General features: G+C 40.4%; 3 protein-coding genes across 3 annotated transcripts; all 3 read left to right on the top strand.

Annotated features, from left to right (window-relative positions):
- Positions 1-1,113: 1,113 nt before the first annotated feature.
- rassf6 (Ras association domain family member 6) lies at positions 1,114-7,353 on the top strand. The gene is made up of 11 exons (XM_079365000.1): positions 1,114-1,250; positions 1,412-1,490; positions 1,712-1,872; positions 2,250-2,344; positions 2,448-2,647; positions 2,757-2,858; positions 3,872-3,923; positions 4,019-4,137; positions 4,835-4,932; positions 5,313-5,353; positions 5,536-7,353. Exons 1-11 carry the CDS (start codon positions 1,180-1,182, stop codon positions 5,574-5,576), a joined length of 1,059 nt encoding a protein of 352 aa, XP_079221126.1. The 5' UTR covers positions 1,114-1,179; the 3' UTR covers positions 5,577-7,353.
- A 41-nt stretch (positions 7,354-7,394) lies between these two features.
- On the top strand, positions 7,395-12,931 carry LOC306836610 (solute carrier family 2, facilitated glucose transporter member 1-like; the record flags this gene model as incomplete). Its single annotated transcript, XM_079363786.1, is given in 13 exon segments — positions 7,395-7,414; positions 7,915-8,146; positions 10,016-10,178; positions 11,041-11,173; positions 11,509-11,524; positions 11,630-11,688; positions 11,690-11,723; positions 11,825-11,846; positions 11,849-11,913; positions 11,996-12,005; positions 12,008-12,051; positions 12,053-12,199; positions 12,758-12,931. Coding segments are annotated over 13 exon segments (1,119 nt in total).
- A 1,046-nt stretch (positions 12,932-13,977) lies between these two features.
- On the top strand, positions 13,978-25,080 carry LOC306836690 (type 1 phosphatidylinositol 4,5-bisphosphate 4-phosphatase-like). Its single transcript, XM_079363904.1, has 7 exons — positions 13,978-14,187; positions 15,735-15,895; positions 17,295-17,401; positions 18,412-18,523; positions 19,835-19,887; positions 21,251-21,341; positions 21,940-25,080. Exons 1-7 carry the CDS (start codon positions 14,097-14,099, stop codon positions 22,081-22,083), a joined length of 759 nt encoding a protein of 252 aa, XP_079220030.1. The 5' UTR covers positions 13,978-14,096; the 3' UTR covers positions 22,084-25,080.
- Positions 25,081-25,283: the final 203 nt, after the last annotated feature.

Here is a 25,283-nt window from a genome sequence, read left to right as displayed (position 1 = left end):
AGAATACCAGTCTTCCTGCTTTAACTTACGCCAAGCTCCATTTCATTATATAAGTCCTCACTGAACAGCTACCAAAACCTTTCACTACATATTATACTACAAATAAGTGCGTATGAGACTGATAAATTTGAAAATGACTTGTTGTTTTGTTTTGGAGTACAAATGCAAAGTGAATGCAAGCTGTATTTGTTTTGCACGGAAGATTAGGGATTTCTTACAATTAGTGTAGCAACTTCACACATTATTGTGTACTGCACCTTTAAATGTCTTTCTTACTGGTGTAGAACGGTTCATCCCCCTCTTCAAAAGTGAACTGTCCGTCAGAACATGTTGTGGTAGTGCAGATGACAACTGCTTGAATACCAGAGATATTTTTCCTACAAGTAGACAGGCTGAAACAGAGAGACATGGAAAGTGATTAAGAGAGGCACAACAAAAAACAGATTGCTGTTTTATACTGAGTAACTCAGAAGAAAAGGAGAGCTAGAAAAAGAAAATAGCAATTCTTTTTTTTTTTTTTTTTTAAGAGCTGACACATGGATATTCCAACAATGTTCACAGGCTTACAGGCTTTTGTGTCTCAAACCAAAGAATAAACAAACGGCTAGGCCTACACTGTCATCACTGGTTACTGGGTGGAGTACTGTTATTAAATCTCTTAGAGACAAGCACAAAAAAAGAAAGTAAAAGAGTGAAGGCACAGCGAGAGAGAGAGAGAGAGAGTGAGAGAGAGAGGGATAAATATAACACAAAAACTTCAAAGTGAGGAAGAGAGAGAGAGAGAGAGAGAGAGAGGAAAGTGATATTTAAAGCACAGAAAGAAGAAAGAAAGACAGAGACAACGCAACAGAATCAAGACAGGAGCTTGGATTTGCCATTTAGAGAAGGTAAGACTTAAGAATTATAGTGTTTATTTTTAGGTCTGTTGGTTGTGAAAGTGCAGAGTAGTACATTTTTGAGCCATCCCTCGCTCCATGTTGACATAGAGCTGCTCAGGTTTCTTTAATTGGGAACATTTACAGAACGTAATAAGAATGCTGAGGTAGCATTCAACAAGTCTGCAGCTTTGACTGTTTGTCCTGCTTTAAGCTCGGGCTTTTAGACCTTAGTGCTGTGGGATTACTCCAACTGCTGCCATGAAAGAGCATTTGTTCATTTGTTTTCTCTGTGCAGTAGCTGATGATACCAGAGATGAATGAAGCAGCTCTTCCTTCGGAGATCCAGGCAGGAGACGGGAGGACACTTTCCAAGTGAGTCACTTCATCTAAACGTATAACATAGAAACTATGAAACCAAGATAGCATTAAACATATTTGGACCATGAAATAAGACAAAAACACTTATGATACCTTTAGTAAAATGTTTCTGTATTACAATATTTAGTAATTCATTGCTGTTGTCTTCATTTCAGAGCAGAGTTTCTCTCATTACTGAAAACCTACAACTGCTTCCTTAAGGACCAGGCTCAGCTGCACCTCAGTTATTCTCAGGTATGTACAAGACAGTTACAGATGTGCTGTATTGTTTTGCATCAGTTATCCACAAGTCACAGTTAATTACAAGCCCAGACTGGACTGTAACTCTGTAAGCTTCAGAGAAAAGTACACGTAAAAAGTATCTTTAGGACTCCTTACAAAAGGAGGTACTTAAGGAGAGAGTTAATTAGACTAATGATACCATCCAAGTGTCTCTGGGTCTGTTTTTGTAACAGGATTATGATGGAGAGGTGGTGGTGGAGGGCTACCTGAATATCTCCTGGGGAGTACGGAGACTCATCAGGCTCAAAATACAAGATGACAAACAGATGCTTCCCTTTGCTCCTCTGATCTCCCCTGACCCCGTCAGTCCAATCAGCCTGCTTGGAAACAAGAGGTTATTTGTTTGTTGTTGTTTTTTTTTCGATACAAAACCAGGCAAAATGCAAAATCTGTTGAAAAGCCAACCACAAGCTTAAAAATGGTTTTCTCGGGTATGATAGAAAAAAAATGTTATTCTATGCGATTTCTATTTTGGCAAAAGAAGCTCATTTCAGATCATTTCAGACAGACAGACAGATTGTACAGCTCTCTCTCTCTAAGTGTTTTATTTTATAAAAAATGATTTATAACATCATAATATGCTATGCATTTGCCGTTAATGTAAGTGAGATTTTCAGTTCACCAATGTATGTATATGTATGTATGATCATATCCAAATTGAAGTAATGAGGATTTGTTTGGAGTCTGACATTATTTTCCCTTGCTCTGTAGGGGTATGACACGATGGGGTGAATATGTTGACCTTCACCAGATTGATGAAATGTCCGAAACATCACAGGACACAGTCATCAACAATCCTCTACCAGGTTGTTTGCACTTTCATATCTCTATCCTAATTCAAAAGTCCATGTTGTTACATTTTCGCTGTACATATTACCTGGATTTATTTCTTGTTGTTCTTCTCCAAAGGCCCACCTGTGTATGAGACCAGCACTTTGCGTCCTGTGAGGCAGAAGAGCTGCGAGCTGGAGGTCGAGTCCAACCTGTTTCGCTGTATGAGTGACGCCTCATTGGTCAAGAGGAGGAGGGGGAAGGGAAAGTCAGCAGCACAGAAAGAGAAAGAAAGACAACATCGCTTCTCTATCAATGGACACTTCTACAACTACAAGGTAAGTGTCCCCTTAACCTTCTCCTGGCTTTGCCACATGAGGTATAAGCGTTTATTTCTCCCACTCCCGTCTGCACTGTGGCCCACAAGTCTCTCACTGTCCTCTACAGACCTCTGTCTTTACTCCATCCTTCGGTACTCCAACTAAAGTTCGAATCTCCAGTGGGATGACCACAGACCAGGTCATAGTTCAACTTCTAAACAAGTTCAAGGTGAGATTCTTCTTTAAAAGTCTTTAACTGCAGTAAAACACATGCTGATGTATTACAAGGCCCAAATATAAATCAGTGTTATGTACTCCTTTGAAATGAAAGCACTGTGTGAGGCACTTTATAAATCAAGTGTAAACTTACTGTCATAGACTCTGTTATAGGTCAACACTTGCCTAAAAAGGAAAAAAAAAGTCTGTTCAGGAAAATTAGTGCAACCAAATCAGACTTGAGTGTTTTCATTTGAAACCTTCTTTGTATGTGTTTTAGATAGATAGATAGATAGATAGATAGATAGATAGATAGATAGATAGATAGATAGATAGATAGATAGATAGATAGATAGATAGATAGATAGATAGATACTTTATTCATCCCAAGGGAAATTCAAGGCATCCAGTAGCAGTATACAGACAGGCAGGACACAAGACATTAGTTACAATACACACCCGCTGTCCCCCCTCCCCTCTGTATACAATAATCCCCCAAACAAGATTTAGGAGCCCCTATGTGAGTAAGAGTAAACATAATTACAGGTTAAACCTGTGCAGTTAGCATTAGCATTAGACTTAAACTTATATAGTATAAAAATAGAAAAGACACAGCCATTCTTTCCCCCTTATGTCCAGTGTATCTAATACAAACTTTTTTCGATGGAAATTCTTCCTCTTCTTAGCTTTGGATTGACTGAGAAATGCAAAAAGCTAGCAACACAAAATATAAATGAATTGGAGTTTTTTTCAGGTGTTGAAATATTGACTTTTTAGAGATGAAAAAGTCGACCGGACACGTTAAAGAAATTTATATATATATATATATATATATATATATATATTCTGAAAGGTTGTAACAGAAGAGCAGAAACGATTAAAGAGGAACCCTCAAAGTCATGTCTTTGCCACAAAATATACAATTAAGATGACATCATAAACAAAAAAGAAAAAAAATAGTGTGTATTTCAAGCAAACCCCAAATATCTCAAATTGATATCTGAGCTTGTAATGTTTCTCTAACAGATCGAGAACGACCCTCAGGAGTTTGCTCTGTACTGTGTTCACCAGAGTGGAGGTATATTTTGTCTGTTACACACCAGCTATACAAGCACTCTTCAAATAATTTAAATATGGCAAAATGTTCTCTGATGTTGAGTGTTTGTTGTCCAGAAAAAAGGAAGCTCAGTAACAGGGACCAGCCCCTATGGGAGCGGATACTCCATGGGCCCTCCGATGACATCATGAGGATCTTTTTGATGGACATGGATGAGGAAGAAGTCAGCGATGATGTAAGTGTTCTAAGCTCGCCTTTTGAGGGAATAATTCCAAACACACAAAACAATTGTTATAAAACAAAACAAATGTAAAATAGTCTGTTTTTATATTCGCGGCCCCAGCCTAATAATCTACAGTATTCATTAACAAAAAAAGTTTTATTTTTTTTAACTTGTTACTTATTAAATGTTTTATTATAAATATAACTATTTTACAAAATGCTTTTATTTTTAAGCTTGGTAATAGCTTGCCTTTATAATATTTGTCTATAAAATGCTTAATAGGCTCAATTGTTTTTAAACACTGGGCTTGTGAATAGTTTTCCTTAGTTAAGTGATTTTTACTTTTTTGGACAAGTAGATATTTGGGTTGTCATGGGTAGTTCTGTAGAAAAACTTGACTGAATAAAAATTAATGTTTCAATAAATTGTTGTTTTCTTTCTTTATTTTATTTTATAATGTATTTTATCAGGAGAAACCTCATTTAGATTAAAACTCTCATTTACATGACTTTCCTAGCCAAGAGGTTCAGCAGCACAACTAAACGTTACAGACATAAATCACAGAGTAAAGTAAAGCTGTGCAAATTAAGTTTAAAGCAGTATTTTCTTAAACTGTATATCCTCATGTCTGCAAATAGTTACAATTCTCTCAACTTTCCTCATTTCTCCTCTTTCTTCTCTCCTCTTTTCTCCTCCCCCCTCCTTTTAGGTAGCACAGTATCTGAACTTAGAGCTTCCTATCCTGGAGCACGTTCTACTGAAACTCAGAGAGGAGGAGAACAGAGAGATACAAAGAGTCGTCAGCAAGTCAGTATTTTATCTTAAAAAGGAATTTGTATAGAATATTTTATGAAATGTTAAAATGTGTTACTGGTAATGAAAGGAAGTGAACTTTGAACCTAAATTTACAAAGGAAAATGTTTTGTTTTTTGTCACAGGCTACAACAAATTAATTGTTTTGTTAGTTTCAAAGTGCACTGTTCACTGCCTTCTTTTGCATGGCTTTATTTATTCATGCAGCAAACCCATTTTCCCAACATGCCTGTCAAACAGAGGGGATTTCCATTTAAAGAATTCAAAAACAAATCCTTGTAGTAACATTTGTATAACCGATGGTGGCACCAATTCTGTAACTAACTTGTTCTTGTTGGGTTGCTTACCAATGTCTTTGTGTTTTTGTGTGTCAGGTACAAACACCAGCATAAACTGCTTTTGCATACGCTGAATGGTAAGACGTCACCTCACATTGAGACTAGCGTCTGATCCTTGAACCACAGGACCTGTCATCCATTACAGCACCGCTGTAAGGAGAAAAGATTAGCTGTTGGAACTCTGGGAAAGGACATTCTAAAGCAACTTCTTGAACTTATTTTTAAGTTACATTTGTAAATATTTTGAAATCCTACACAGGGAAAAAAGTACAATATGTGGACATCATTACAGATGAATGAAGAAAAGAAAATTGAGGACCGTGACGTCGCCCGGTATGGCACAGGGCCCCACCCTGGAGCCAGGCCTGGGGTTGGGGCTTGCATGCAAGCATCTGGTTCAGGCTTAGCCCAAACAGACAACGTGAGCCCGACCTCCTGTAGGCCCACCACCTGCAGAGGGAACCGTAGGAGTCGGGTGCAATGTAGATTGGGCGGGAGTCAACGGTGGGGGCCTTGGCGATCCCCGGTCACAGCTTTTGGCTGTTGGGAAACAGAATGTCACCTCGCTGGGGGGGAAGGAGCCTGAGCTTGTGCGGGAGGTTGAGAGATGTACCGTCTAGATTTAGTGAGAGGGGCTGGACTCTCCACTTTTCTGACAAGACTCTGACTCTTGTCTCGGCCTACGAGCCGAACAGCAGTGCGGAGTATTGGGCCTTCTTGGGAGTAACTGGGAGGGGTACTGGACAGTGCTCTGACTGGGGACTCCATTGTTCTGTTGGGGGACTTCAAAGCCCACGTGGGCAATGACAGTGAGACCTGGAGAGGGGTGATTGGGATGAACGGCCTCCCCGATCTTAACCCAAATGGTGTTCTGTTATTGGACTTCTGTACTAGTCACAGTTTGTCCATAACAAACACAATATTCGAAAACAGAGGCGTCCACAAGTGACTGGCAGGCCAAGCGTGCCACAGCCCAGGCCGTTGTGGAGGCAAAAACTCGAGTCTGGGAGGAGTTCGGGAAGGCCATGGAGGAGGAGGTGAAGTCACTGAGGTGGTTGGAAAGCTCCTCAGTGGCAGGGTAACAGGGGTGGATGAGATTCGCCCTGAGTACCTCATGTCTCCGGATGTGCAGGGACTATCATGGACCAGCTCTACACTCTCCATTGGATGCTCGAGGGTTCATGGGAGTTCACTCAACCAGTCCACATGTGCTTTGTGGATTTGGTGAAGGCGTTCGACTGTGTCCCTCAAGGCATTTTGTATGGGGTGCAACAGGAATATGGGGTCCGGGGCACTCTGCTAAGGGCAGTCCAGTCCCAGTACAACCAGAGCAGGAGCCTGGTTCGCAGCAAGTCACCTCAGTCCCGATCCCCGGTCCCCCCATAACCATATGCACTGTATGTCCTGTCACTGTATGTCCTGTTGTCCCACATGTATCTCCCTGTGTTCACCTTCTGTCGGCGCACTGCCCTTAAAACTGTATACTGGTGAAAAAGAATTTCCCCTCGGGGACAATAAAATAAAAGTCAAAGTCAGACCTGTTCCCAGTGCACGTTGGTCTCCGGCAGGGCTGCCCGTTGTCATGGTTCTTTTCATAACTTTTATGGATAGAATTTCTAGGTGAAATCAGGGGCCGGAGGGGGTCCGGTTTGGGGACCACAGGATCCCATCTCTGCTTTTTGCGGATGATGTGGTCCTGTTGGCCTCTTTGAACCGGGACCTTCAGCATGCATTGGGGCAGTTTGCAGCCAAGTGTGAAGCAACAGGGATGAAAATCAGCACCTCCAAGTCTGGGGCGAGGGAAGTCTGGGCCTCTCTGCTTAGACTGCTGCCTCCGCGACACTGACCCCGGATAAGCTGTAGAAGATGGATGGATGGATCTACTACCTCCCTGTGAGGTGCTGTTACCTCAAATAAAACATTTGTGTAAATTAATGGAGAGAAATCTGAAGTTGAAGCACAAAGAAGTTTGTTACTAATTTTCACATCTAAAAGAAAATGATAATTGTGGTTACCGTATATGAAAGCATGTGTATCTGTGTTGCATATTGTTAAAAATAAAACATATTTTAAGAAATTACTGCTCAAAGGCTGAGACAATGTGTATTCCTAGTGAACATGAACAGGAGAGGACACTGGTAAGTGTCATGTGTGGCAAGTGACATGAGGTCTACTAAAAAGAAGTTGCCTTCTGGATAATGAGACATAGAAGATATAACTGAAAGAGTGCACTTTATATTTCTTATATAGCAACATCTGTAGCCAGCTAGTCTGACTGATCGTATGTATGGTGCGGGAATATACCTGAGCCGAGTAACCTGTTGCCCTCCATGACATGAGGGTGTTTGTCCTCCAGATGCCCGTCAGGCCAGATCACGCTCTCAAAGGAAAACACCCCCGTGTTTGTGCCTGCTGGAACTTCTTGAGCAGCTTTTTGGGACCCGATGCAAAATCCACATCATAGCTGATGAAAAATAGAAAACTTTAGTGCACTGAGTGCCTTAGCAGTTAGTGAAGCCAGTGACATAGTTAAAACAAATGAAGGGGTTTCCTTTCATATGATGGCAGCCATGTTTTTAGAGACTTAAGGTAAATTACCAATTGATCCTAAATGCTACTACTCATATGATCTCTGAAGGAGGAACTCCATGCTCATGGCCAGTGTCTTGGCCTTCATTGCTGCCACATTTATGGGCTTCTCCAAGCTGGCTGCTTCCTTTGAGATGCTCATCGTTGGATGTTTCACTGTTGGTCTCTATTCAACTCGCTTTGTGTCTATATATGTGGAGGAAGTCTCACCTACATCTATCCGGGGAGCATTAGACACTCTGCATCGCCTTGGTGTAGTGATTGGCATTCTCATAGCACAGGTGAGATCCTTAATCTCTGAATCATGAATTCCCTCCATCTTTTCCCATGTATAGGTGTTTTACATAAATAGTATGACAGAATCACATTTTAAAGCTTCACACTAACTGGATATTCTATTTTAAGGCTGCCTCACAGCACAGATGAAACCTGCAAGAGCAACAAAGACATCAGAGTAAAAAAACATAGTGATTAAGTACTTCAGTAGTGCTTCTCTGAATATCACATCAAACCTATACCATATTAGATTAACGCTGCACCGATGTGCGAGTGTGTATGAATGGAAAACATTGTAAAGCACTGTGAAATGTTCATCACTGTGGGCCATTTGCCATTAACCAAATGATTGTGATGGCTCAGCACAGGTAATGCTGGGTTAAAATCTGCTTGAATGGGAGAAATGCAAGATGATTTCTGCCAGAACAAATAAAACATGGTCTCTTAGATTCATCTGAGTCCCAAGATAAGAACAATAGGTGATTAAAGTTAATAGAAGAATGTTTAGCATTAAACAGAGAAGATGCACATAGCAGAGAGATTTGTTGTTGTACTGATGGAATTTGTACTGTGAAAATGGGCATTGTACTGGGAAAAATCTGGATTTTTCATGCATCTTCCAAAATGCAGATGAATTAGGTGCCTCTTGGATCAAGAGCAGCAAACTTTGCGAGGACAAAAGACGGCTAGAGTACACTAATTAATTTATAGACCTAAACTGGACACTTCGTCAGATTTAACCATTTATTTCAGAATGACATACATTTGTGTTTGGCGGTGACTCTGCTTGAGTGATGCTCTGGAACAATTTGAGCAAGCATGAAGGGAGAAAGGGGAAAGGGGGAAAACCATTAGCGCTGCCTCTACACAGCGCTGGAGGTGGAGGGCATGACACGGTGAAGGTGAAGACGGCAGGGGCAGGCAGGTGTTCTGGGTACTGTATCCAGGAAGGAGGGAATGACTGAGCCAAAGCTGAAAGGCTGGAGCAGAACAGTCAGGGAGCTGTAGGCAAAGCAGCCAGACTTACAACAAAGCTTAAACAAACTGTCAGATAATGCAAGCGACCTGAACTGAAAACAACAAGGTTACTGAGTCAAAGAATGGCAAAAGAATGTAGATCTGAGGAAAGAAGAATAGTATGTACTAGATACCCCCTGACGTGCTCAATTGAAGTTCAAATGTCTCAGGGATTATATATCTCATCTGCCTGGGTATGCTTTGAGATCCTCCAGGAGAAACTAGAAAATGTTGCCTGGGAGAGGGACACAGAGAAATTCCAAAATTTAGGAATTCATTCATAGTCCTCATCCAAAGTTTGCATCTGAGATGTTTTATTGATGTTCGTGCATACAGTGGACTTACCAACACAAAGCGTGGGTCTCTGAAAGTAAGCCAACCCAGAACATTGGCAGAATACAACATTTTATGCAGATGGTTAAAGGGTAGGGAGGGGACAGCGGTTGGTTTGTATATAGGTGCAAATCAATGACAATAGGTAGAAAAAAAACAAAAAAACAAGGGCTAACAAAAGGTTATAGAGTCGTCTGGAAGATAAAAGGTCTGGCAGAAAGTTATCAATAACAAAATGTGTGTGTCAAAGGGTGACACTAGGGGGTGCCTACAGACATTACCTGATTATTCAAATCACATGTAGCACTAGAATGTGCTGTTTTCTTTATTACTGGTAAAGTGGAAGAAGATGGATAGATGCATGGATTGGCAATGAACAGTAATCTAAGTACAACTCTCATTTGCTCATTTGGGTGTTACTTGGTTTCATCTTCTTTGTTGTTTCAAGCCAATGGCCAGCTGTAAATTATGCTTCATGCACTGTATACAGTATATGTAAACAGTGTGTTGTTTATGTTGTGTAGATTTTTGGGATGGAAGCTATTATGGGGAATGCCTCCCTGTGGCGCCTGCTGTTGGGTTTTACTATGCTGCCAGCCATGCTACAGTGTGCCCTGCTGCTCTTCTGTCCTGAGAGTCCCCGATATCTCCTCATCAACTGCGACGAAGAGACCAAAGCCTGCAGTGGTGAGGTACACATACTGTCATAAGGTGTTGGAATGCAAAGACCAAATGCATATGTCCAGGCAGGTGGAAACCTACGTGATATTCACTGTAATAAGTTTCAAAAGCAAAAGTTTTACAGGAATGGAGCTGATTAAAGATGCAGGCATTCAGGCCAATCAGTTCAGCAAGCTGGAAAGCAATTCAAGTTTCTTCTTATTCCTCAAGCTCACTTCCCAAGGTCTAAAACTCATATTTGGTCCTCACCATGAGAGCCTTACGCACACAAATGGACACATACAGAAACACAAAAACACACACATTATCATAAAACAAAATAATTTTGGCAGGGGTAAAAGCAATCATAATGTTCACTGTGTTGAAACAATTATCATTGTCAACTCAAGTAACACCAAGTCAACACATTCCCAACTCATCAAGTATGAACACTTCATCGCAACTCCTTGGTGTGTATTTCTGACACACTGGTCACTCCCTTAGTGTCATTTTCAAGTGTGGGCGGGTCAGGTCGTATAAAGTTTGTGCCCCATGGGGGACCGTTGTTCACTACATTTTTAGGTGTTTGCCTTTTCATTCTCATTTCTCATTAGGAAAAGAGCATAGTTTGGGTAAAAACAAATCCTTTTACAATGTTAATGACGTTATACAACTTCTTCTTCTGCAACAGCTTTCTTCTGCCTTGTTACCACAATGACAACTTCGCCAACACTGAATAATTGGCAATTCTTTCATGGCATCTACTGTAATTCAGATGTTAATGGAGTTCATCATCATCCTTTTGACCGCACATATCCACACATATATTGACTGTGTGGCAGATTATAAACTCTCATAGATGTTCGTAACTTGGACTACTGTCTTCCAGTCTTAATGAAGCTGCGGGGCACTGAAGAGGTGAGTGATGACATGGAGGAGATGAGGGAGGAGAGCCAGAAGATGATGAGGGAGAAGAAGGTCACCATCCCCACAATACTCTTTCCAACATGGAACAGCCCATAGTCCAAGTGACTACTAAAATTGTTAGTTAAATAAGAGGCTCCACCTGATAGTATAATTAGGTACTACAGCTAATAAACAATATATTTCCTGACATGAATGTAGACAATACAGGTTTTCGCTGTCTTTTGGAGCTTGTTGAGCCACCCCCTGACCTCTCTACATTTCAGACAATGCCCTACCAGAGCTTTACAACAAGGTTTGTGTTTGTGACCACCTACATACGATTAAGGAACAGCATGCATGCAGAAATGCATCATATGTCTTAATGCAGTGCAGACTTCATTTGTCAAGCATACACATTGGAAAGATTTTGTTAACTTTAATGTACTTGAAGTGTGTCTCAGAAAATGGTATCAGATTGGGACTCTCACTGAATACTGAATATTAATGACAAAAAAGCAAGAAGAAAAAACTTCCCAGAAGTAACTATTCCCTGTATTTGTCATCCTCTGTAGGTGTTTTACTACTCGACTGGGATCTTTGAGCGAACAGGTGTGTCTCAGTCTGTCTATGCAAGGAGTGGTCAACACTGTCTTCACAGTAGTTTCTGTAAGTTGTAAAAGAACCATTAGGAAGAAAAAGACTGGTGGCAACATTGTAACTGTTATTACAATATTTTGAAATGAAATCTTTCCTCTGCTTCTGTGCAGTTGTTTGTGGTGGAGCGTGTGGGCACCTCATTGGTTTAATGGGAATGCCAGTTTCAGCAACTTTTTTAACTGTTGCCGTTGCATTGTTGGAAGTGTTTGCAATCACCTTTACTGAATCAGGCTTTTTAATTAAAGGGAATGAAAACGTCTGTGTTGTGCTATGCTCTTCAGGACCAGCTTAAATGATGTCCTATGTCAGCATTGTGGCCATCTTCAGTTTTGTAGCCTTTTTTTAAATGGGGCCCCGGCCCCATCCCCTGGTTCATAGTGGCTGAGATCTTCAGTCAGGGACCTCGGCCTGCGGCCATTGCAGTTGCTGGTGTCTCAAATTGGTCCGCCAATTTTTTAGTGGGAATGTGCTTCCAGTATGTTGAGGTAAGACCACTTTCATATAAATCTCTGTTTTCATTACTTTGGGACCCCTTTTTCTGGGTGTGTACCTCACAGTTGTAGCATTTCTATAGGCTGAATTGAAACATGAAACTCTTTCAGTGAAAACTCAGCAGAAACTACTAGGGATTCAATTAGAAAATAGGTGGTTGTCTTATAAATACTTAAAGATGTAAGTCTGTGTACATAGAAAGTCTGAGGTGGACACTGACTAACTAACTAACTTCCAAGGTGAATTATGGCAATAGAAATGTAGCTCCGTGTGACTTCTTTCTCTTCCCCAAAATGAAATTCAAGATTAAGAGTTGCCTTTTTCACACAGTTTCAGAAATGTAGCACTTGATGCTTGACATATATATTGCTGTTGATAGCTCAGTGTTGTGTGCTATCATGACTCATGACAGTTACTACTAGTGCATGTTGCATGCATGTTCCAGGCAAACCTTGTGTGCACAGCAGTCTTGGAGGCTTTTATTTAACCCTCTTACATAGTGTAGCTTGTGCAAACAATATGAAGAAACTTAACCTTTGCCTTTCATGCAGCTACTCTGTGGCCCTTACGTCTTCATCATCTTCATTGTCCTGCTGCCAGAAACCAAGGGCTGCACCTTTGATGAGATTGCAGCAGGTTTCCGCCAGTCAGCTGGTGCAGGTGCTGACAAATACTCAGCCCCTGAAGAGTTTAGCACCCTCGGGGGTGATGACCCAGACCTTTGAAAGCTATACCATTATTATTATTATTATTGTTTTTGTTATTATTTATATTATTATTTGTAGTAGTTAATTATAATTATTATTATTATAACAAAGCCACATGTTATATGTTTTTATACTTTGAGAATGTGTAATATGTTAGGATCAGTATTACATAGGAGGTTTAGTTTTCATACACAGACAATAAAGACACACAACCTGACAGAGGATATCAATATTTGTTTGTGCTTACCACATTGAATAAAATGGCATGCAACTGACTTTTAAAATTAAGCAAGCGAATAAACTGAGTGAGTGCTGTGTGGCAGCATAAAAATTTATTTTGGGGGGGTTAAATTAAAACAAAATATTACTTGACGTTATCTGCTGCCCACAAGATGGTGACAAACTCATCCCCAGAATGGAATCGTCTACCAGTCGGGGTCCGGGAGACAGACACACTAGGTACTTTTAAGAATAGACTTAAAACTTTTCTTTTTGATAAATCTTATAGTTAGGGCTGGCTTAGGACCAGCTCATAGTTATGCTGCTATAGGCCTAGACTACCGGGGGAACTGGCACCAGGATCTCTTATCTCTCTTTCCCTCTCTCTCTCTCTGCTTTCATATCTTATTACTGCTTGTTACTATCTTTATATTCAAGTTACTAACCTCTCCTTTTTCTGCGAGCTCCTGAGCTCTCTTAGGTTCCTTGGGATTGTAGATGAGGATGGCCTCATCTTCATCCAGAATTTACACAGGTTAATCTGTTTGAGTTATAACTGAAATCATTGACTTAGTCAGTTTCTGTTTTCATTGCAATTACTTTTGTGTATTTTTTCTGTTATAGATGGGCTACACATTAAAGAGTGTTGTGTCCAAGAGTTTGATATATATATTTTAGCCAACATGTCTATGATTATATAAGAGCTTGTTACACGAGGGGGTTTGGCTGCTTGAGACAGCAGCAAAAGTGGTGCTTCAACTTGAACTGCGTGCAGACAGAAGCTTTTTGTTGTCAGCGTTTTCCCGACAACCTGGCGAATGTAGTCTCCGCGGAGCATGCGCACATCTAAGCAGACGGTCAGTCCTCAGTCAGACTCACATGACAGGCTGAGTGTAGTTCCTGGTCATGGCTGTTGTGTTTTGACACAGAACATTTGAACCCCGTTGTTGCTGTTTTTACGGACATGGCGGACGAGGAGAAAGCCCCGCTTCTCCGTGGCGGAGCAGGCAGTGTGGTGGCTGATGGAAGTACCTTAGAGGTGGACGAAACTTCAGGTCTGTCCCCGTACGAGAAGTTGTAATAAAAGTCCCTGTTTCACACAGTTAGGCTGCTGCTTTCTACAGACACCGCATAAAGGCGCAGTAGGACAAGTGTTGTTACTTATGATGTCGTATATATGACCAGATAAAAACAGCAAAATACCAACTGTGTATAGAGCTGACGATGGAGCTAAACATCTGTTAAACTGCTTCTACATGTCACAAGTATCCACGTATTGTTGTTACTGGTTGGAAAAGCTTTAAAGGACCATTTAAACTCATCAAAAATGGTTGCAGCTCGTTTTTCGTGACTGAAATGTTACTAATGCATCAAAGTGACCTGATTTGATGAGGGTTATACTTTGAAGATTGTGGGCCATAGGATAATTGCAAAAGTGATCATGTATTTATACAAAACCTATGTGTAAATCACGATTGGAGTCTCGAGAAGGATAGACATGCCAAACACATACAGCCTGAACATTGGAAGCTATCCTATATTATTGTCCACAATTTAGGGTTGCAGCTAACCATTGTTTTTAGTGTCTCTCTTCATCTGATAATTATTTTCTGGATTACTCGATTAGTTCTTTGTTCTCTAAAGTGTGGTCAAAAATGTTCTGAAAGTAATGTCGGTTTTCCAAAGACCAACATGACAAACCCTTGTTTTGTCCACAGCCCAAAGATATTCAGGTTTCTGTCATTATGGAAGAAAGAGACCAGAAAATATTACCACTGAAGCTGCAGTCACAAACAAAGGGATGTATATTACACATTATGGCTGTTTGAGCTAGATGAGAGCAGCTGTATATGTTTATACGTTTGGCAATAATCACTTCTGACAGAAGATAACTTGTTGCCATGACTGATATGACATTACTTGAAGAGAAAAAACAACTTTATTGAAGAACTGGAACACGTATAGTGAGGCTTGGTGCTATGGCTGACAGCAGCGGTGGAGGTGGACATGAAGAGACTCTGATAAAAAGCCCTTTTCAGACATGGAATATTGAACATTGCTGGCTCCATCCATCCGTTAATGTGGCAGCATCCTGTCATTCATTCCATTCATTTTCCTTACAGCTTCATTCAGACATCCAGCCCAAATATCTCAATCTAAAATAGTAGCACCTTATCAAACTGTCCAATTAACTAACACGATTTCTCAAACAAGCTGAGGATGAAATATTTAACTCCAGCTGATAACCTGTGATTCTGTTCACCTGTTTGTGGCAAAGAAAACTACAAAGTGTGACTTGCCATTAGATCTTTATGGATTCTTTGTCCATGTCAGAGATCATTTATAATATAGGAATTAAATGAAATTACACGCATCTCTCTCTCTCTCTCTCTCTTGAGACGCTCATGGATCTTACTGCTGTCTGATATTCCAGATAAACTCAGAGAAAGTGGTCCTAAACAGCTGAAAGACACAACACATGAAATCATTAAGATGGGATGTGGTGGTTTGAAACTCTACTGTACTCTGACAGTTACCATGAAGATAAAAAAAAAAAAAACAGCCTCGCCATGTTGTTCACCCTGTTTTTGCCTCTTTTCAGCCATCGCCTCAGCTCCTCCACTTGTGGAAGAGCCCCCTCCCTATTCAGTGTTGGCAGCAGATGGTTCATGGGTGAAGTGTGGAGTGTGCCGGTCTCAAATCAGTGTGACGAATCACAAGAACCAGCGCCTTGTGAAGTGTTTGGCCTGTCATGAGACAACGGTGGGTACTAACGATTTGTGTCCAAGTTCCTGCAGGAATTTCTTAAGCTCTCTCCATGTTGGTCCCAGTGTGTGCAAAAACATTTGTTCGAACCTTAAACACCTATGATATATAGTACCAGTGAGAGGTTCGGACACACCTTCTCATTTAATGGTTTTTATTTGAATTTGCAAATTAGTAGATTTGTTTTTACCACCTCATGAAGTTGATAGAGAGAATGTCAAGAGTGTGCAAAGCTGTCATCAAAGCAAAAGGGGGCTACTTTGAAGAATCTAAATTATAAAACATTCTGGTTTGTTTAACACTTTTTTGTTTACTACATAATTCCATGTGTTCTTTCATAGTTTTGATATCTTCAGTATTAATCTACAATGTAGGAAATAATTAAAATACCAATGAATAAAAAAACATCGACTCAGAAGATGTGTCCAAACCTTTGACTGACGCTGTACTATGACACCAGAATGTGCAATCGCATTTTTCTCAAGACTTCTCTTGAGTAAAAAGATGTAAGGCCAGATTTATGACGCCAACACGTACTGCTAAGAAATAAAGAAAAAGGATTTGTTAAAGGCTCTCAGCGATACATTTGCAGGGGAAAGGTGTGGTCACAGTCATTTTTACAGCTAGCTGTGATGCATATGTATTAATTGGAGTTTCTACATCAGATTGCAAAGTTTGGGGAGGAGAGTATTAACAACGTCATTACTACTACGGTTTATAATGACATCACGACCGTTATGGTTCATCGATCTAATCAGCGGATTTCACAAGATAGCTAAACGTTAGCTTAATAAGTTGTTTATTAACCTGATATTTGCAAGAACACTGAAAAACATGACTAGAGGCTATAAGGAGGATAAGGAGTTCCCAGCGCGATGACGTTTAATGTCTGCAACAACCACTGTAGTTTCAGTTAGCTACTCGTTAGCAACCGCCATTGAAAGTTTGCGTAAAAACTTTAAAATTCAAATGTGGGGTCTTAGCTAACGTAGTTTATCTCGTCTAACAAAACATCAACATCTCTTCAGCTTGTGTTAACCACAGACCTTATTTCAGGCGTCTAAACACAAACCCATTCAAAATCCCCATTGACTTTTAGAGGTTAGAACCACAGCGCTAAAATGCTAACTCACTTCCTGGTTTTAGGACTCAAAACTATACCAGTCTATAGTTTCTACTGTTTTCACTGCTGTAGCATAGTTGTTGTCATATCTGGTACCAAATCAAACCCTGACTCAAACTGTTACAAAACAGTAGGAAAAATAGATGACACATGAATTCTTCTTTTTGTCTGTTTTGTAATTAAAGTACATTATGAAACCTTGCAGGGAGATTGTACAGAACAATAATCTCTCATTTTTGTCCTCTCTGTTCAACAACTCCATCGCACCAACAGCCTGTTCAGAATCCTCCTGTGGGTAAGAAGTACATACGCTGTCCTTGCAACTGTCTCCTGATCTGCAGGGCAACGTCCCAGCGAGTGGCCTGTCCTCGTCCCTCCTGGTGAGAGACACTTTGACGGTGTGGTGTTTAGTAGAGGGGAGGGAAAAAAATACGAACTGAGGAACACACTGGGAACATATTACAGAAGAGAGGGTAAGGTGAGAAAGCGGGGAAGAATGGGAGAAAACTTTGTATACTTGCCTTAAAATACACATATACACATGTTTTAGAAGTAAAGTGTAAACTGAGAAAAATACTATTTCTTGCTTTACTTACCTTGTACAGACTTTCCTATTCATCTTAGTTGGTATGAGCAAGAGGTTTTGGTCAGCTCTCTTAAATATGAATTAATCAGATTTTATTTGTGTCGTATGATTAAAAATAATCACTCCGAAAGAGATCGCAAGAACTGGTAATGCAGGGAAACTTAACTTAGATTAACATTAGCAGAAGAATAATGACAGTGCTGTTAATTCAAATGAACTCTAGCTAAGAGCCCTCAGACCCATATAGAAACAGTCTCACATGCAGAGTGCTGTTATTGCCTGTAAACTGTAAAGGTATTGTCGCTGTGCTTTTGGACTGTCAGGGTTCAGAGGAAACGTGAGTGAGAAAGTTCTTTTGAGCTGAATAGATGCAGTGTCTGGTTGCAGACGTATCCGAGGAAACTTTGTTTAACTAAGATAACCTCTGCGTTAAGGGATGACCTTCAAGCGATCACTGAATTGAGCATTCCAAATGAGGGACAGAATGTGGAGGAAGAAGAAACTGTAGCAGTCACAGCTACATGGAAATGTCTTCAATATTATCTGTGGGACTCTTGGCATTGCATTGAGAAAGGAATGTTAGTCAGACTGCTGACTATTGGCTAAAACTTTGTTGGATCTCTCTCTCTCTCTCTCTCTCTCTCTCTCTCTCTCTCTCTCTCTCTCTCTCTCTCTCTCTCTCTCTCTCTCTCTCTCTCTCTCTCTCTCTCTCTCTCTCTCTCTCTCTCTCTCTCTCTCTCTCTCTCTCTCTCTCTCTCTCTCTCTCTCTCTCTCTCTCTCTCTCTCTCTCTCTCTCTCACTCAGTAAGCGAATTATTGAGCTTGGTGCAGGGGCGTATGGATCGAGTCTTGTCAGCGCTGAACTGCAGCCGTGTGGGTCAAGAGTGAGCTGCGGACACTGCTCTCAAATATTCCTGGTACAACTCGCCCGTCTTCTCTTCAACATCATAATATTAGTCACACGCACTGTACCGTATTCTTATACGTACAAAGAACTACTAGGCCAAGGGGTGGAAAACTCACTATTTTAAGTCAGCAATTGATTGGCTCCTCAAAGACATTGGTTGGAAGGGTATGGTACACTAAGCAAGATGAATGGACACAACCCACATTGGCTGCCTTTGGGTTTAACTAAAAACTCTTTTTTCATTTGTACTTCGACAATAATAGATCGATTTTTTTAATACTATTGCCCTGATATTGTTGAAGGTTCTATATATGAGCATCAATATAGTATTAATAAAGCAGCAAACAAGTGTGCGCAATGTAAAGATATAATGAGGTATAATATCCTGTCATGTAAATATTGTACGTTTTCAAAATCCTTTTCATTATGTTTTGCTGAGCATTTAGATCGAGATTGTGCAGTAAAGCAGCCCTCCTAGTTGTTTTCGGTGAATTAGCCATTTTTATGACAGTGTACGCCTCCCTGCATACAAATGTTCCACCAAAACAATTCCCCAATCTGATTGTCCATCCATCCATCATTTATAAACTGCTTAATCTTTTGTAGGGTCACAGGGCAGCTGGAGCCTATCCCAGCTGTCTTGGGGTAAAGGTAGGGTACAGCATGGACAGGTCGCCAGGCCACGCAAGCAACTCCCCCCAAGCCAGAGGGAGCAATCCACCGGTTTCCGGCATTTATTAGGGCGGTCACTGCCGCCTGTCTGTCTGTAAATATGCAGGTGTGCAGGTGTGTGGATAATCAAACTCGGCACAGATGTTCATCTTGACTTACCCTGGTCACCCATTAATTTTGGGGTCAAAAGGTCAAGGTCACAAGGCTACCTGTCATGTTTGAGAAGGCAAAGGTTGTGTATCCAGCTTGAGTGCATTCCAGTTTTATTTGTCATTCACTTGGAGGGCTTATATATCTCATCTGGCTTGAGAATGCTTTGGGACCCCCTAGGATAAACTGGAAAGCATTGCAGAGGAGAGGGGACGTGTGGAATGACCTCCTTCACCAGCTGCTTCTGCGACGACATAGATAGATGGATGGATGTGTTATTCACCTAAATTCTATACACTGGTTTCATTTTAGCAAAGTGTGAGAGTCTCTGCTGCTGTTTTACTGCTCTCCTAAGTTCTCGTCTGCTCTCTTAGGATTGAGCAATAGGGGCAATAAGTGACTGTCGGAAAAAACCCAGCGAGGCACTTAAAACATGCCACAAAAACTGTAATACTTGTCATAAACCACTGAATTACACTAACAATTCTCTGTTTTTTAGTGGACTGACTTGACCAATAAGAAACGAGCAAGATGTCCCCACTGCCGAAAAGTGTAAGGCCTCTTTTTCTATTTCTCTAGGGTACTTCTTTTTGCACTTATTTAAAAATCAGGGGCACTGATTTATTCATTTTTCAAACTGAATATTAATAAATGATTGAATCTTCTTATATTGATCAGTCTTATAATCAGAGGCCATGAGCTCTGATTTCATTGACCTCCTGTTCCAAAACAAAGAAATACACGGTAGCACCGGCGATGATTACACCAAAAACATTCATTACCTACAAACAAACAAAATAAGTCAACAGACAGTGAATGAATATATGCAGGTAATTGTACTAAATAGTTAACTGTTACCGTGACTAGAAGTGGTAGGCAGAGCTGTGATCAGAATCCAGTTTAGCAGTATATACTTAGACAGTGATACTTGTGTAGCCTTTGAGGTAGCTGCAGGGTCAGTGTGCCACACCCAGAGGAGAGGTGGTGCAGCAACACAGGGACAGGATGGCACTTTTGCATAATTGCATGAAAAAAGTAGCCATAGTGAAGAGAGTCGAAGCTCATAATTAGAAACATGTTGAGGAGGAAGTCTCTCTCTTGACATACATTCAGCTGTCAAGTTGTTTCCTTCAAGACTGGTCCTGTTGACAGATTATTGAGTCCAGATTTTGGAGACATCACGGTAATGTTAGAGTTGCTTAATTTAAGTTTATTCTTTAAATTTCTCCTACCAAATTTAAAGGGTCTGGGAGTTTTTTGTGTGCTGGTCTGACTTGTGGCCCCATGTGGTAAACTGTTTTTCTGCCCCTTGGTAAGCTACGCAAAAAACAAGTCCATTTGGATGCTGCGTTTATATTTTTGCTCACTGTACAAAGGCCAATGTATTATTTTTGCAACTGCTTGTCTGCAAGGGTCTTCAATTCCTCCGCAAGGCATGATGTAAACTTTGCCAGTCAGTGATACACGGAAATGTGTGACTGCGCGGACCAAAAGTGCACTGAGTGTGCAAGGAAAACAAATGGTGCTCAAAACAAATGCTTGTTCAGAGGAGAGACTGTACAACTGTACTTGGTCATCCCCACCTTTATAATGCATCATTGAAGAGTTGTAATTGAAGTAGTCACTGCCAGACTTTGGAATTCAATTCAATTAAATTTTATTTATACAGCGCATATTTACAACACGTCATCACATTGCGCTTTGGAGGTGATTTGTATTACCCAAATACAGTGGGAAGTTCTAAACTCTAAATCCTGTCCTATGTCTGTTCATTGTGCTCTGCACACCTCAGGAATGTCCACTGGCACAGTGTTTCAGTCCAATCTGAACCCAGCTGCTATGGCCTGCTGTTTAATATGAGGCATGAATTGACCCTAAAACTGTCTCCTCTGTACTCTCTCCATTTTGCTTTTAGGTCATTTGTTGGACGCAGTTACCCCTGGAAACGCTTTCTTTTCTTTTTCATGATTGGCCTGTTCTTTGCTGCCATCACTGGAATACTAGCGGTGAGTCTAAAAATCATTGTGAGTGAACCTTTCTTTCTTTTTCCACCCTCTGGACATTTACACACATCTTTTCTACCAGCTCAAACTCTTTCAACACATTCTGGAACTCTCTCTGAATGGCTGTTAGTTTTAGTGTGTAATGTCTTGAACCACATGCATGACCTTTTCAATATACTTGTATGACCTTGTATGTAAAGCAGAAACTCTATATGTGATATAATATAATTTTGACTTTTCCAAAGGTATTGTGTTTTTTGTAATAATTGGTGTTTTTAAACAGCAGCAGGCATGTACTTGCTCTATACTGCATTATGTATACATACATCATGAATGCTTAGTAATTCAAGTTAAGCTTTTTGGAGGACAGTGAAGAGGCTGTAATTGCAAAAGTCCCACTTGGATTTTCCAAGGGCATGGATGGGGATTGCTGTAAATTAGAGTGTAAGGAAAACTTTGGCAACTTTGTTGTGGAGCTAAAGGGGAAAAAATGTGCATCATGTGTTAGATATGTTGGTCAAAAGAGAGCAGGTGATCTTTTACATGACCAAAACATGTTTGTAGTTCAATAATAATGCATATATGTCTGTCTCCTATACAGGGCTGTACTTGGGAGGATGCAAGGGAACATGGGGCAATATATGCCATCTGGACAGTGCTTCTGATTCTGTGTGTAGTTAGTTTTGGCTGGGCTATTTACTGGGTTCGCATTAAAATAAGTGAGCCTATTCAGAATTACACATAAAACAACAAAGAAGGCTGCCAGCGATTGAGGTTGAGGAAGGGATATCCTGATCTGATCTCAGAGATAGGTATTGGGACCAATCAAGGCATTATTATCACTATCGGCTTTATTAAGCACAAATCAGAATTCAGGTCCACCTTTTCTGTTATGTAAGTTTTTGTAGAGGGAGAGCACAATTAAATTTGAAACTACGTTACGTCTTACACCTGAATATAATAACTTTACTGTACTTCAAGTCTGTATTAGCTAGGAAAATGATGATGTTGTAAATATGCGCTATATAAATAGAATTGAATTGAATTGAAAATGATATCAAATTGGAAGTATCTGAAAATGCTCAATATTTGCCTTGGATTGGGGTGGGCGATCAGGACATCCCTAGTTGCTGCTAAAGACATGTAAATAATAATCAGTACAAGAGAGTTAAATGTTACTTTCTTGGATATTGTGCTTTATAAATGTGCCAAAGCCCATCTTTTGAATTCAGTGTGATTTCATTGAAATAGCAGCAGATGGAAATCTAGAAAAAGGGAAAAATACAAACTAAAAAACATGCTGAATTAATTCTGCCACTACGTCTTACTGCTAATGCTGACTTTGTTGCTCGCTATACTGTCACCTGATCTGATCACACCTCTGATGGGTGCAAAAGTCTTGCAAATGCAATATACTTCCAATATGCTGGAAGTTTATTATAGATGTTTTTTTGCTCGGTGATGTCAAATAATATTGCCAAGCTCAGCTTTAAGGCATGTAATATGGCCAAAAAACAGGTGGCACTTCTACCAAACAACTCCAGTTTCAGTTGAAATTCCATTCAACTTCAACCTTTTTGGACATGGCTGCTGCCGTTACAATGAATTCAAATTGATGCTAATATGCAGTCAATCGCAAGCTGAAGATGATCATTTTGCACAGCTGGTTTAATACTTGTGGAATGTAGATACATTAATATAGAACCTTATGTCACACCTGTCTTTTAACAATAGCTACAATTTATTATACCAGAATAGAATACAATAGGATGCTACAAGGCAGATGCTACAAGGCAAAGAGGACTGAGAGCTCTCTGCCAGCCAGGGGTGATGTGTTGACTTATAGCTTGTGGCAGGACAGAGTTTCTGTATCTGTCCTTGTGGCAGCGGAGCTGGACCAGCCAATGGCCCTTTACATTTTCACTGGCACATAAAGAGTGGGAATGCCAGTTTTTGTCTTGTCTTTTTTTCTGTTAAAGCCGGATATCATTGGTGAAGATGTGCGGTTGTGTCTGTGTCCTCACTGAGCAGGGGGAGGAGAGGGGTTATACACAGCAGACGAACAGGAGAGAGAGACAACCGTTCGTTTCAAACTGAAAGTAAACACGGTCGTGAGTCTCGCGACGTGACTGCAGGTCTATTTTTTAGAACGGCATTTAAATGAATCGGAGAAACGATGTAACGTAGTTTTAAGAGACAGCGTCAATCAAGTTATCATTTGTTGCAGCAAGAAAGGCAGGGGATGATCAGGCAGAGGGGAGAGGAGAACTTTTTATTTTGAACTTGAGTTTTTACAAAGAGGATTTGGTGTAGTGTTCATTTTGAGACATTGTCACCATTTAGTGTCTATGTGTTTAGGCGTTTGGTGACCAAAACTGTAATAAGCTTAGAGAATGAGAAACAGTGAATGAGCCTATAGATGCAACAGAAAGACAATAAAGATGTAAATGTAGTCTGGCCTGAAAAATGAAAGGACATGAATCAGAATATTTGAAGTTCATGTTCAAGGCTGAACAGCATTTTATAATATTATTTGGATGTTTGGATGGATAAGTAAAACTGTGACTAAACATGGCATTACAATTGTAATAATCATGACTTAGTATACTGAGGCTTTTCATTTTAAAAACTTAACAGAGGATGAATTTTGCCTAAAATAAATGTTTTTCGAATGTTGACCTCGATATTTAAAAAATCCTCTTCAAGCTGCAACTCTGCAGAGTGTATTGTGTTTATTTGATATAATGCATTTTTCTACATTCGTAATTCATATTGTTCCTCGTTTTATATTATTGTTGGTAATAAATTAATTTAAGCACCAAAAAATCTGAAGGCCACTTGGGAGCTGAAAGAGCCGGTTCTCTAAAAAGCGCCGGAATTCCCATCACTACTCCAGAGCCCCTTGGCCTGCCACTGCCTCCACTTCCAATAGAAAGCACTTTGGACGTAGTGGGATACTGTTAAAGCACTATATAATGCACACCATGTGGGTTGGGCATGCCGAATTTTTTTTCAGTCAAAACGTTTTTTTTTACTTTAATCCCTGGTTATGTGCCTGAGCAAGTCGTCACCAGTTCACACAAAATGTACAGTTTTCACATGTTCATGCAAACGCCTTAACTCTACAAGACTCAGAAAAAAACACAAGATTCAGAAAAACTTGTTCATGCTTTTATTTTCAGCAGGCTGGATTATTGTAACGGTGTGTTTACAGGCCTTAGTAAAAAATCTGTCCGACAGCTGCAGCTGATCCAGAACGCAGCAGCCAGAGTCCTCGCCAACACAAAGAGGGTGGAGCACATTACACCTGTGCTTCAATCACTGCACTGGCTGCCTGTGTGTCAGAGGATCAACTTTAAAATCTTACTACTGGTCTATAAAGCATTAAATGGTCTTGGCCCTAAGTACATGTCAGATCTACTTGTAGAATATAAAACATCCAGACCGCTCAGGTCCTCAGGAAGAAGTTTACTTAGTGTTCCCAGAGTCAGAACCAAACAAGGTGAAGCAGTGTTTAGTCACTACGCTCCTCAACTGTGGAACAAACTCCCTGAACAACTGAGGACTGCTGGCACACTCAACTCCTTTAAATCAGGCCTTAAAACTCCCCGTCTTTTAATGATGTATTTTGCATTCTTTCCTTAAGCTCTGTTTTAATGTTTTTCTGTTTCTATGTCTGTAAAGCACTGTGAATTGCCTTGTGTCTGAACAGTGCTATATAAATAAACTTGACTTGACTTGACTTACTGAAGTTAAACTGATCTAATAAAAAGGACTTTCTACCATTACCATTTGAAGTGCCTTGACATAGCATGCATGAATTGGTGCCATATAAATACAGTTGAATTGAATAGTTCCACCTGCTCCACCAGCTGCCAGTTTGACTGATCCACTTCAGACTCCCTGACTGGTAGCTCACTTTCTGAATTCAAGGCATTCCTATTT

Source organism: Symphodus melops (genome assembly GCF_947650265.1).
Source record: "Symphodus melops genome assembly, chromosome: 16".
Taxonomy (NCBI): domain Eukaryota; kingdom Metazoa; phylum Chordata; class Actinopteri; order Labriformes; family Labridae; genus Symphodus; species Symphodus melops.
This window is presented reverse-complemented; position numbering and strand designations above follow the sequence as displayed.

What these genes read in the sequence shown, in the direction of transcription:
- rassf6 (XM_079365000.1), top strand. Translation starts at nt 1,180, where the DNA reads ATGATACCAGAGATGAATGAAGCAGCTCTTCCTTCGGAGATCCAGGCA. An exon ending in AGGAAGAAGTCAGCGATGAT is followed by an intron (nt 4,138 to 4,834) that starts GTAAGTGTTCTA and finishes CCCTCCTTTTAG; the next exon opens with GTAGCACAGTATCTGAACTT. An exon ending in GCTTTTGCATACGCTGAATG is followed by an intron (nt 5,354 to 5,535) that starts GTAAGACGTCAC and finishes AATCCTACACAG; the next exon opens with GGAAAAAAGTACAATATGTG.
- LOC306836690 (XM_079363904.1), top strand. Translation starts at nt 14,097, where the DNA reads ATGGCGGACGAGGAGAAAGCCCCGCTTCTCCGTGGCGGAGCAGGCAGT. An exon ending in TGGCCTGTCATGAGACAACG is followed by an intron (nt 15,896 to 17,294) that starts GTGGGTACTAAC and finishes TCGCACCAACAG; the next exon opens with CCTGTTCAGAATCCTCCTGT. An exon ending in ACTGCTCTCAAATATTCCTG is followed by an intron (nt 18,524 to 19,834) that starts GTACAACTCGCC and finishes TCTGTTTTTTAG; the next exon opens with TGGACTGACTTGACCAATAA.